This window comes from Trachymyrmex cornetzi, unplaced genomic scaffold (assembly GCF_001594075.2).
Source record: "Trachymyrmex cornetzi isolate Tcor2-1 unplaced genomic scaffold, Tcor1.1 scaffold270, whole genome shotgun sequence".
Classification (NCBI taxonomy): domain Eukaryota; kingdom Metazoa; phylum Arthropoda; class Insecta; order Hymenoptera; family Formicidae; genus Trachymyrmex; species Trachymyrmex cornetzi.
In genome coordinates, this window is record NW_017297377.1 from 594,644 (window position 1) to 608,611 (window position 13,968).

At 29.6% G+C, this 13,968-nt stretch overlaps 2 protein-coding genes across 3 annotated transcripts; one reads left to right on the plus strand and one right to left on the minus strand.

Annotated features, from left to right (window-relative positions):
* Positions 1 to 69: 69 nt before the first annotated feature.
* On the minus strand, positions 70 to 3,593 carry Trap1 (TNF receptor associated protein 1). Of its 2 annotated transcripts, none has more exons than XM_018508657.1 (13): positions 3,462 to 3,593; positions 3,179 to 3,271; positions 2,868 to 2,950; positions 2,580 to 2,807; positions 2,223 to 2,389; positions 2,009 to 2,118; positions 1,839 to 1,912; positions 1,406 to 1,752; positions 1,183 to 1,330; positions 979 to 1,106; positions 726 to 913; positions 342 to 640; positions 70 to 258 (listed from the first exon to the last, which is right to left on the minus strand). In XM_018508657.1, exons 1-13 carry the CDS (start codon positions 3,574 to 3,576, stop codon positions 157 to 159), a joined length of 2,082 nt encoding a protein of 693 aa, XP_018364159.1. In that variant the 5' UTR covers positions 3,577 to 3,593; the 3' UTR covers positions 70 to 156. The 2 variants fall into 2 exon arrangements, with proteins under 2 accessions (XP_018364159.1, XP_018364158.1); XM_018508656.1 differs by having other exon boundaries at positions 3,453 to 3,593.
* Positions 3,594 to 6,451: 2,858 nt separating this feature from the next.
* Positions 6,452 to 11,344, plus strand: LOC108761883 (probable glutamate receptor). Its single transcript, XM_018508644.1, has 9 exons — positions 6,452 to 6,571; positions 6,667 to 7,020; positions 7,271 to 7,386; positions 8,345 to 8,515; positions 8,763 to 9,016; positions 9,654 to 9,862; positions 10,025 to 10,299; positions 11,020 to 11,214; positions 11,278 to 11,344. Exons 1-9 carry the CDS (start codon positions 6,452 to 6,454, stop codon positions 11,342 to 11,344), a joined length of 1,761 nt encoding a protein of 586 aa, XP_018364146.1.
* Positions 11,345 to 13,968: the final 2,624 nt, after the last annotated feature.

The following is a 13,968-nucleotide window of genomic DNA, read 5'->3' on the forward strand; positions in this document are numbered from 1 at the left end:
ATAATAAAACGAATAACTTATTGGTTTCGATAAGTTATTCGTTTTATACGATATTTTGGGACATTCAATGTTCTATGATTGAAAGCAGAAAAAGTAAAGAAGAATATCCTTTTATTTCTAAATCATAGAACAATATTGATACAATCCTTTTTTTTCTTAATATTTTTGCAATGCTAAAGTAAGTAATTCGTTCATTGGAGTCAATAATATACGTGGATCTTCAATTAGTCCAGCTCCGACCATAGCACCGGTAAATAGCTACAATTGTACATAATATATTGTGATAACTTATTTAAAAGATAAACATCAAAGCATTTGAAGAGCTTTTTATTACAATATACCTGTTGTATTAGACGATCAGCTAATTCAGTATCTGTAGTTGTTAGCTTGCACAACTTTTTGATGAGAGGATGATTTGGGTTTATCTCAAAGCGCGGTTGAAGCATAGAATATCGCATTTCTTCATTCATTTGATGACTCTGCATGCGGATAAAGTGTCTTGCGCTTGCCATATCCTGAACGGTTACTACGCAAGGATGCGACTCCAAACGATTCGTCATTTTAACATCGTATGCTTTTTTGTCGAGAATCTTCTTCATATAGTTCACAAGATTATCCAGTTCATCTTTATTTATAATACCTGCAAAGAATACAAAAATTATTTTTTTATTTGACGTCTTAATTTACAAATACATATAAATACGTATGTGATATTTATTATATACCTAAATTTTCTGGTTTATTTGCTTCCGTATCATCTCGCATTTCTTTTTCCACAGATGTCAAAAAGTTAGTTTTATACTGTCTCAAATGCATTAATACTAATTCATCATATGGCTCATAGCAGAATAAAACTTCAATATTTCGTTTTTTCAAAGATTCATAATACGGTGACTGCTCGGCTAGAGTCCGGCTATAATATATAATTTTTGTAGATCATTGATTAACACGAGATATTTAAAGTATACGTCATTATACCTTGGCGCTGATAAATAATATATATCCTTTTGATCTTTCGCTAAACGGCTGCAATATTGCGGCAGGCTGACTAGTTCTCCCGGGGCAGCAGCAGACGATTCAAAACGCAGGAGTTTGCCTATATCTTCCTACAATAAAACACAAATTAATAAATATTTTTATAGACATATTTTCTTGACACTTATACGAAATACAATAAATTACCTTTTCAGACTGATCATTACTAGTTACAATGCCCTCTTTTAAAAATAAACCATAAGCTTTGTAAAATTCATTATAGTCTTCTGGCTGCTTCGTAGATCGCTCATTTAAGAATTTTAATATACGTGCGATCAACACGTTTCGCAATTTTCTATCAAAATTATATTCTTTATAATTATATAGTATATAATAATAAATGATACAAATATCAGAAATTTATTCTCACCCAATCAATGTGCTATTTTGTAATAGTTCACGGCTTAAATTTAATGGTATATCTTCCGAATCTACTACGCCTTTAATGAAACGTAACCATTTTGGTAAAATATTCTCCGCTTTGCTTTTAATCAGAATCTTTCGATTGTAGAGCGACACTCCACTGGTAGTGTCCCTCGCCAAATCGAACATTCCGGGCTTTTCTTCTGGGAAATATAATAGAGCTTTGATACTCAACGGCACATCCGTCGAATAGTGTAGTACAAATCTTGGTGAATCAATGCAATTTCCTATGAATCGATAAAATTCCGCATGTTGCAAGGGTGTTATATCTTTTGGGTCAAACATCCATAATGGCTGCAAAAGAAAATATCTTTCTTTAATTATGGTAGATTAAACATAAAAATAGGACAAATGAGAGAAAGTTATATAATTGATGATACCTGAATCGTATTAGTTCTCTTTCCATTCACAAAAATAGGACTACCGACAAAATTACTGTACTTGTTGATAATGCCTGAATATATCAAGAGAAGGTAGATTTTATTAAAACTTTTTTTGTAAAATTATGTAAAACATGATAAGTACATATCTTTATCGCTAATGTACTTACGATTGATAGTATTTTCGTCACTGAATTCTCGACTATCCGGTTTTAAGTGTATAACAATCTTTGTGCCTGACTGTACACCGTCTGCATTTGAAATCTCAAATGTACCCGATCTATATATTAAAACATTGCTTATATAATTTTACGGATGGCTACTATAAATAATATCGATAATATTTATATAGAGAAAAATAAATTTTTTTTTCTCACACATTACCCATCTGAGATCCAACAAAGACCTTCTGCATCTCTTGCAAAAGATTTTGTAAATACTTCTACTTTATCAGCAACCATAAAGGCACTATAAAATCCAACTCCAAACTGCCCAATAATTTTGGATGTATCACTAGAGTTTTGTTCTTCCTTCAGTTTTTCTAGAAATGCCTAAAATACGTATATATCTATTAATAGAAATATATATATATATATATAATATTTATATCACAAACATACTTTATTTTAAATTACACTTCAGGATATCTACAGAAACTGTAATTTTTATTTTAAATAAAATTTTAGATCATATATATAATACATATTTTATAAACCAAAAAAACTATATAAATTCACTTGCCTTAGAGCCAGATCGAGCTATAGTTCCTAAATTGGCTATTAATTCTTCTCTAGTCATTCCCACACCAGTATCTTGGATTGTTAAAGTACGACTTTGTTTATCAGTACCAATATGTATCTCTAAGCTTCTATCACCAGCTACTTGTGTAACCTCGTTATCGCTTAGACATAGGTATCTTAATTTCTCCAATGCATCACTAGCGTTTGAAACCAGCTCACGTACAAATACCTAATGGATTAAGTAATATAATCACTGTAAATGGTTTTTAAAAAATTCATATTTTATTACCTCCTTATCTGAATATAAAGACTTTGCGACAATTTGTAGCAACATTTGTGTCTCAGATTGAAATTCATGCTTGGCACTCTCACCTGCACATAATAAAGTATATTGCACCTGTTATATTTTTCTAAAAAACAATTTCAGATATAATGATCTTAATTACAACTGAAAGACTTGCTGTAATAATGGGCTAACCATATAGTCAAATATATAATAAGTATTGGTATTTTTCCATTATTTTAGAGTTTATTTACTACGTTTTTACAAATTGTTAGTTAGTTTATTATTGCAGCAAGTCCTTCAATCGAATATATTACCTATAGCTTTCTCTGTGTCTTTTATAATGTTATGATACTCTGTAGTTTGAACCTCTGGTTGAGATGACAAATGTCGTACATAATTGTAACTAACTGTAAAATTAAAAATTATTTATATTGCTTGACATCAATAAAATACAACTGAGAAAATGCATTAGATAAAAAAAAAACAGATTTATAGAAAAACATAATATAAACCTATAAAACAGAATACATTCAATAGTGTGCAACATGTAAAAGTAAAATATTTGTTAGACACGATAAAAATAAAAACCTGATAAACCTGGTAATCGTTGGCATTGTGAATAAACTAATTTCTCCTGCAAATTTCTATTTAATAATCTTGAAAGAGGTCTTCCTAATCTAAAAGCATGCTTAATTCTAAAGGCGGCTGCCATTTTCAAGTATACTGTACGTCACTGTAGCTTAAAGTCTGTACTATATGTACTACTATACCACAGCACAGTTCTATATACAGTAGCGCAACTCTCCTGATTTTATGTTGGCCAAAATGGAGTGTGCATGCGCGAACGGCGAAATAAGTAAGTTGCTCAGTAACGCCATCTAAACTTCTATCTCATTTCTTTCTTTTTCCGTGCTTCTCTCTTTTTCTGGGCCATTTAAATGTCGAGTAGCTGAAATACGGGTTAGAGAAAGAGATAGAAGAAAAGAAAATCATAATTAGTTTAATTTAATTAGTTTAATTTAGTTTATTGCGAAGCTTTATAAGAATGACTACATATTAACAGAGTAATAGACATAAAATATGATACATATATACAAAATGATGGACATTAGGAGTCAGCGCTAGAAATCATTTGCGCAAAAACTTACAGAATAACGAAAATTTTAAGGACGTTTCGGCTCCGTTTTGAGCTATATCTTTAACTCAAAATTAGGAAATAATAATAAATTAAAATAAAAATAATAAATTAAAAAAATATTTCTTCAAATAAATGCACACAATTTCCTATTAAAAAAAATGCGTTTGCAATTGCGTGCAAACAAATAGTTTACTAAAATGAAGAAAATCTTTCTTCTCACTAATATATATGTTTTTATTAGAATATTTTTGTTAGTATATTTTATTAGTGTATTTTATTGGTATTTTTTTTCTCAATGTACATTAAAAATTTCCTCAATTTAAAGAAATAAATAAAAACAATTTTTGTATCTGTGTGTGATACTTGATAAAAATCACTAAACTTGAAAAAAACGCATATTCTCCTAATAAAATTCTTTTTTATCCAGCATTTAGTTAAATAAATTATCCTAGTCCGATACATATCCTATTATTAATCAGGAATATACAAAATAAAACCTTCGTAAAAATTTGTTACTTCTCTATTAGTAACTCGATCTAATATCATATATAATTAAATATAATGACATTTAGCTTAATGTGAAATAAATTTGTCTGATACGATAATCGCATTTACTGTGTTCAACACGAAAATATATGTGCGTCAAACATGTGCGTTAGATATATGTACCAGAGATGTGCCAGAGGTGCTCAAAGTCCAAATTTTTATTTCACGATAAAAAAAACAGGCAAAATAATCTTTCGAAAGCTGAATACGCAACATTGAGAGTAAACTAGATCTTTTTCGGTTGTTTTTCTTTATGAACTTACAATCCCTTACACTGTTATTATCGTCTCAAATAGTGCATTCAGAAGGATGAAAATTCTTTCACATAAAAACGAGAAAAGCTGGTGAAATCGTGTCTTAAGAAGCACCCACGAAGTATATAATCTGTTGACAGACGTTAACGAGCGTATATATCATGAGTCTGAAATATTTTACCAGTCGTAATAACGCTCGTTACTTTGATTATCCGTTATTTTTTCGCGAATTAATGATTTGCTATAATATATGGAATTATTACGCAAATCATGTAAATATGGATATATCGAGAGATTATGGTATAATAAACGGTGAGCAAATGATCGATTCTCTCTATGATCCCAAAGAAAATTCTTTTTCGCAGTCAGGAGAGACAAACGTGATCGGGATGATCCTCGTTGTCCTGTGTATCCTTGTGCTGTCACTCGGCAATGACGTAACTGCGTCATTTCGTGTCGACGACGTTCTCATAAGATTCATTGGCAACGCGACGCCCGTTCTGTTTCCACCTTCAAGAGTATTTCTACAACTGTGCACTAATTATGGCAAGATTTTCATATTCATAATTTCTATATTGATTGTGCATCAGGAAAAAGGGAGCGCTCGAAATTTATAGTAACTATAGCGATATCTATATAACAGTACAAAAAATACGCTAATAATATATTGATTGTGCATCAGGAAAAAGAGAGCGCTCGAAATTTATAGTAACTATAGCGATATCTATATAACAGTACAAAAAATACGCTAATAAAGAAAATGGAAAAATGCTCTTTCCTATACATGATGAACAGAGTGAAATTCGTGAATCAAAATACCACACCAAGACAGTTCTCGGAAATAATAAGTTAAAAAAGTATTTGTCATTTTTTTGTTCCAAGCAGTTTTTTTAGATATAAAAATTTAAATCTGGCCAATTATGAACTATAATTAAAAGTCTTACCTACATTTAACTGTGCCTCGAAATGAGTTTGAAACATTGACATATAAGAGACTTTAAAAACGTATTATCAATTTATTTCACTATTTTTAGACTATCTTGTTAAACAAATTCTACAATCAATATATATATGTACATACACTATATTGAACTATCAATTTTCTCTCCCGCAGTACAGAATTTTTTACTTCGCTACGTTGTTTGATTAGGCAATAATGAAAAAAATAAATTAGTTGAATAATTTCACTAAAATTTATATTTGTATATGTATATCTTCAACGCGCTTATAGAGTTTCTCAATTCCATTATATACATGGAAAGGATGGTTTTGTTGAAGTATTTAAAAGCTGTATGAACTAAATATAAATCCGAAAATAATTTTGTTGAACCATCAAAATATTAATTACATATGTAAGACGTGCAAACTGATTAACAGAATATCAAAATTTCTTGCAGCATTGTTCATCATGGTTAAAATTCCTATATAATTATTTTGATGTTTCAACAAAATTATTTTTTTATCTATATCTAACTCAATTTTTAAATACTTCAACAACCTCGTTTTTCCATATATGTAATACAATTTCTATCTTTATTTGTTAATAAAAATAACATACAAAAGATAATTTATCAAAATTAAATTAAATATAATATCTTTTCACAGATGACACGATTAAATTATCAAGAATATTATCAAGCAACTACTTAATGCATAACATTCGTAATTTTTATGAGGAACTTGATCCGAAGATTTACAATGACTTAGAACATCAAAATCTGTATATGTTGAATTTAGATTGCGATTACGCCATTGATATTTTACGTCAGGTAATATATGATATTTATGTCCGTCATAAATAAATTACATATAGTCAAAAAGATATATGCAAATAAAAGTATCATCATCTAATATAAAATAACAGGCACATTCGAAAAGGATGTTTGTCGCCCCGATGAAATGGCTGCTTTTTCAAGATCGGAAAACAATGGCTGACAACGATGATAACGTTAATTTAACTTTTACATATAATGACACTATATTGGAAAGCTTCAAGGATTTGGATATCTATCCTGATAGCGACGTGATCCTCGCGCGAAGATTTGATGGCGATTTTCTCGAATTGTTATCCATATATCGACCAAGTCCACAACGAGGTGTAATGTGGGAAAATCGTGGAAACTGGACATTTGAAAACGGTCTACAAATGAGCACTTTCGATGTAGCATCAGCACGAAGAAGAGATCTTCAACAAACAGCTCTTAAATCTTGTTTAGTGGTACTTTGAAGTATATAATTGTCACGCAAGAAAATGCACTTAAGATTTAAATATCAATGAAACGTTAAAACATTTTGTAGACAAGCTAATGTAATATGTGCATTTTGCTACTAGATAAAAAGCAAAACATGCAAATAAAGTATTAGCCACGTCCATAGTAAATGAAAACTCCATGATTAGTCTTTATTTTAAGTATCAATTTTTTTTTAATAGAAGAGATATTTTCTATCAAGTTTTATTACAATTGCAGATGACGGATCCTGAGACAATGAATCATTTGACTGACTTTAAGGATAAAACCATAGATCCCGTCACAAAGACTAATTATCCTTGGATACTGCATTTAGTGAATCGAATGAATGCAACGTGAGTTCGACCTTTAACAATATCGTATCAACGCCAAATATTTTGTTAGAATTATGTTTACGAAATAAATCCAATGACGATAATTTATAATAAATTATCTTACTAATTCTAAAATCGCGAATGTATGCTTTCAAACAACGTAATAAATTTAAGCTCGAGATTAATTAATGAGGTCATATACAGGGTGAAGAGATCAGGCGATACATATATGTAAAAAACAGTTTTACATTGTTTTTAACCATATAACAGTATATGATCAAATGCATAAATGGAGCAATTCGTATACTATAATTAAATAAACGCATGACATACCTACTTATTAATTGCAACCGACAAAATTACATGATTATTGTGTCTATACTTATATCTAATTAACTACAAAAATTTATTACTAAAACTGTAAATATTGCGACATAATTCTTTAAATTTTTACTTGTCAACATAGTCATACAAATATAAATTCCTACAAAAATATTCAATTAAAGATAAAGTGATGTTTTTATGAGGTTCTATATTTTTTTATCCCGATCTACATATTTTTTCAACATTAAATAAATTAATAGTTTTTTATAAGGCCTGTCAATAATTTTTAATAATCATAGAAATTTAAAAAACGTCATTAAACAAGTTATTATTGAGTTAGAAGAAAAGTAATGTTGTATATTTTTAGCTCAAAATTATACATTCAAAGTTTCAGCTTTAAGAAAGCTGTTTTTTAATTGCGTTTTTTTAATTATGGTAGTTTTTAACAAAGTTGTGAGCAATCAAAGTCCAAACATTTATTGTTTTCATGGACACGAGATATGATGAATCATGAAATATATCACAGCAAACATAGAACTGCTATATAACTGTATAACATATATGTAAATACATCTATTTTATATCTATATATATGGCAGTTATATTCGGTTGGTTAGGATAATCATTAACTCAAAAATCCATATTTTTACTTTAGGGTAAGTTTTGAAGTCACGAATAACTGGGGATTTTTTAGCAAGAATGGTTCCTGGAGCGGAATGTCCGGGATGTTGCAACGACGTGAAATCGATATCGGCGGCACTGCCACATTTTTGGTGCCGGAACGTGTCGGTGTTTTGGAATTCATCCAATTATATACACATACGAGGTAAAAAGATTATTATTATTTATCAAATTAAAACGTAACTTAATTAGTTTTCTACGCCTTTTTAATGACAACATTAGGAAGAGATAGGAAGTGAATTAAAACTTTAGTTAAAATTTATAATTTAACTTTCAAATGTAAGCTTGATTAAAAAAGATTAAACTGTTATTATAATTTTAATCTTTTATTATATTTTTTCTCCATTTTATTATACTGCAGTTATCGATATTTTATGTAAAAATCTGCTTAGCCTACGCTTTGTATTTCGGCGACCTTTACTATCGACTGTGAGCAACATATTTACTCTGCCTTTTCAACGGAATGTCTGGATAGCGCTTGCAGTGTTTCTTATCTTGGTCTTCTGTTTGCTCTATTTATCCATCAAATGGGAATACTATCGCAGTAGGAAGACAAAATCAGCAGCCTACTGGATTCAACTAAATCCTAGCAAGCCAACGGTCAGCGATAATTTTTTCATTCTTTTAGGCGCATTTTCTCAACAAGGTAGAGAAACAATTTTTTATAATATAATCGTAGATTTAAAATATTATTAAAACGCGACACAAATATTATTCAAAAATCTCTGCGACAAAATTTTATCTTTCTCGTGCAAATACATAAACCAAAACATTTACTATACTAAAAAAAAATTATTATTGCTAATTATAAGTAAAATACTCTATTATAGAGAAACAGTTTACTATAAAAATAGTTCTTATAGAGTTAAAAACAGGTATAATTCAAGAAAATAATTCTTTACTATTGCACATTTTCTAGAATGAAGAAATACTTGTATAAAACTTATGTTTAATAAAAGTACAAATTAAATAAAAGTAAAGTAATGTTATCTTTAGGAAATATTTACAATATATTTTTTTAAATAAAAAAAATATTTTTTTACGGAAAGTAATTTCATTTTTAAAACAAAAAATGATTTTACTTTGAAAATACAGATTTTTGTACGTATGAGCAAATAATTGTGTTTTTGTTCCGACGAACCATATATATATATATATATATATATATATATATATATATATAAAATAAATATTTTTTTTTCTGTGTATTTTATAAGTGTACGGATTAAATTATTTTTATTTCGTTTCACATGAAATTAATAAAATTATTGTACTTCTTGCAGGATATTCGTACGAGCCCTATAGAGTTTCATCTCGAATAGTTACTCTTATGTTATTGTTTGCCTCGCTAAGCTTCTATGCGGCTTATACAGCAAATATCGTGGGTTTGTTACAATCTACCACGGATTCTATCAAAACTCTTCCGGATCTTCTAAATAGTCCTTTGAAGATGGGTGTGCACAATATAGTATATAGTAAATATTATTTCCAGGTCGGTAGATCAAAATTATGTAAATTAATGATATGAAAACTTTTATTTTGTAATTATATTTATTATATAATTTATTATCAAATACTTGGACTTATTACGGTGTAAAGTTATTAGTAGCAAAAAATACATAATTGAAAAATAGAGTTCTTTGTGGAATGATAGTCTTTCCGAGATCCTGTTAGAAAGGCGATCCTGGAACAGCAAATCGAGCCGAAAGGAAGCAAAGCTAACTGGATATCTGTAGAAGAAGGTGTAACCCGCATAAGAAACGAACTTTTCGCATTCCATGGTGAGATTGGTACGGTTTATCAACTGATGCAAGACACGTATTTGGAGGAGGAGAAGTGCGGTTTGACTGAGATTGATTTCCTAAATCACTTATATCCGGTTCTTGCGATACAAAAGCAATCACCATATTCAGAGATATTTAAAACTGGGTAAATAATACCTCGAATTATCTTCACGTAGACATGATGTTTTCAAATATTTAAAGGAGAATGTTAAAAAAGTCATTTTTTACTATATTTAAGCCATTCTATCCTGGCGGAAAAACTTTTACGAAAAACTACATAGATTGAGATAAGATCTTAGAAATTATTAATTTTTCATTATAGATATTCGTAGTGGGACGTAGAGCGGTGTTATTTCTTTGAAAAACCTAAAAATCCTCGACCGTCAAACAACGCAATTTATCCCACTACAAATATCTACGAAGAACTAAGAATTTCTGAGACAAACAAACCTCGCTCTACGTCCCACTACGAATATTTATAAAAAATTAAAAATTTCTAAGATCTTGTCTCAATCTATGTAGTTTTTCTATACTTTTTCGTACAAACATTTTTTTTGCCAGGGTAGCATAATGTTCTCACCATTTCTCGAATAAACGATTGTTAATTATTTTCTATCTTCTGACTCAAACAATAATTCTTCAAGGTCTATTCAAGCGTAACTTGAGGACCAGAATCGATACTTTTTTAGCACTCTCCTTTACATAAAACTTCCTGGAAGTTTAAAGTCTAACATAAAAATGTTACATAGTTTTAAAAACAGATTTTATTAACGTTATTTCTAAGAATGTACTGTGTGAATGTACGAACCAATCTCATAATGTAATAATTCTCGGAACGTTCGATGTTCAGAAATTATGTTTTCAGAGCTCTAAAATTACGAGAATACGGACTTAAATTTCGCGAGGAATATCGCTTATATACAAGAAAACCAGTGTGTTCGAGTCAGACCAGATTCATCACTATCGGTTTCACAGAATGCTATTTCGCGCTAGTTATAATGGGCTACGGAATACTCCTCTCTATAATCGTACTTGTGTTTGAGTTATTATGGCACAAGAGGTAAGATTTAAGAGAGACTTCATTACCATGCTTTGTTCTACTTGTTATATTTTTTTCTCGTAGGCAAACTATGCACGCGATAAAAGAAATGTCAAACTCAGAAACCAACATTGTAGAATGCCTTGATTAAATGCCTGCAGAAATGGATACTAGTCCGAAAGAAATCAAGAGGCATCTGAGTTTCCTGAGCTTTTTGTTGCACTAAATCTAATCGAATTGAAAATTTTATTTAAAAAATTTTATTAGAGTAATTTTTATTACTTTGTTCAACGTATGCATCTTTTAGTAATAAATGTGAATCATGAGTTGATATTATTTTTATATGTTATTATCATTTAATATAATATAAAATTATCAAACTTATACGCTGTTTTGTTCCTTTAATAAGGTCAATAATTCCTTTTATTTAGAAAACACTGTGTGGAATAGATTACTAGTAAAATAAATGCATACAACATATAATGACGACTTTGTGATAACTCTCGCGATAATCACTGGTTCCCGTTCCTTGTATTGTTTTGGGCTATATGCAACTCGATAACTTCCGCTTAGGGTAAACTAGGGTACTATGGCCATATGGAAAAGATAGCCATAGGCCATAATTTCTCCAATAATTGATAAATAGTGCATTTTTATAGTCATTCTTAAAGATAATCAATATTTACAGTATTTTATATGAGTACACTGTTCAAAATAACAATATTATAAATATTATCTAATATTTTTTCATTCGACTATCTGCAAAGTTTTGCACGTGTCTGTTAAAAACTGTTATAATGTCTAATAAATTACAGTTAAGCTGCCATAAAATCAACATTACATACACAATAAAAGTATTTAAATTGCAATGTGACCTATAATTAATACTTTTATTTTCACTATTTATTTATAAATACTATGACTATCTTTCTTAATATTATGGCCATCTTTTCCCTAAAAATCAGATAAGATGGCCAATGCATACTTTGTAATATTTTGATAAAATTAAAGTTCTGTTAAGTATTTTCTCTTTAATTTCTCTAGTATTTGTTATTTTAAACTTCAGTGAAAGTAATATCCCAAATGTTGTTAAAAAGTAACAAGAATAAATATACGTTTTTTGCATTTTAAAAAACTATAGCCATCATACTCGAGTTTACCCTATATAACGAACTCATATTCGCACCGAGACAAGTTATTTACCGCGGTGAATTGCGTACTTGAATAAATTCTTGTAATTGTATCTTTTATCAATATCAAATATATATTTGTCATTTTCTTCTTATTAAAAGGAAGTAGTTTTTATTTGTTCTCTCGTCTTCCGATTCACTCACGCTCCGAATCACACACCTCCGCTGTCCATGCAGGGCTGAGCAGTCGGTCGTCGTCCGTCGCAGTAAAGCAATATTAAGAATAATTACCTATTTGTTTTGTAATATTGTTGAGAATAATTAATCGAGATTGAGAAGAGTAACAAAGAGCGACAGGCTCACTCGTGCCTGGCGCCCAACTTACGTTCAGAGAGAATTCGCGGAAATTCAATGAGTAGCTACCGAATTACTGTTAAAGTATCAAAGTAGAGTCATTGGCTGTCGAATTGCAATTACAGAAAAGCGACGAAATTGTGCCGTCGGTCAAGAATACAGTCACAACATATACTGTAAATTTTTGGTACGAACAATAAATATTGAAATATACATAATAGTGATGAAAATAAATCGTTGAAATCGTTGAAAATCGCTGAAATCTCTATCACTTGACTCATTTCATTATGAATTATACTGAAATGAATTATACATGAAACTATTGATAAAAATTTCATCGATTTATTTCCACCAGGGAACATTAATGTTTAAAAACAATATTTAATCTATTATCTGTTTAATCTACATTCTTATAAAAATGAGTACATTAAAATAACGATATTATCTAACAATAAGTAAAATAAATTAATTTTTTATCAGCTAATATAATTTAAAAATCTATAATAACTTACTTTAGCATTATAAAAAAAAGTAACGAAAAAATAACAAATCGTAACTTTTCAAGTATAATGGTAACGGTAACAAGTTACTTTTTAAAATTGGTAACGAGTGATGGTAACGAGTTACTTTTTTTAAAAAGTAACCGTAATGATAACGCGTTACTTTTTTGAGGTAACGCTCACAACCCTGGACAGATTTCCTAACTTAACAATGGTTAACCTAAATGATTAGAAAAAGAAAACTTAAACGATTAATATTTTGACGTCGAATGAGCATAATTTCGTTGAAATTGAAGGTGAGGAGTGTCTTCTGCACATTCAACCTGTGCAGATAACGACTGATTTTTCATTTGCTTTAATTGTTCAAACGACTGAATATTTGATCATTAACAACAGTTAATACTTTTACTTACAGTGTTTGAGATTTCAGTTATCATTTTTCTGTATTTTTTCCATGTTGCTTAATGCTTATTAGCATTAGTATTGATTTTCATATTGATAGATTTACAGTTATTACGTGTTATAATCGACACATTGGAGTCGGACCACCGCGGTGTCAATAATAACAAGTTGCGGCAAAACCAATAATGGTAAATATTTTTTATAATTCGTTAATTTTTTAAATATCTATTATGTTAAAATTAATGCCAAAGAAGGCCTTCGCGTTGTAAAATTTAGATTTCCTTCCATTTATAATAAATTAGTTAACCGCAAAAAAAAACCTTTTCTCTGTTACAACCGACACCATCCTCCCTCTACCTCGGCCGACAGTCGAACCCGGACCTCTGGTA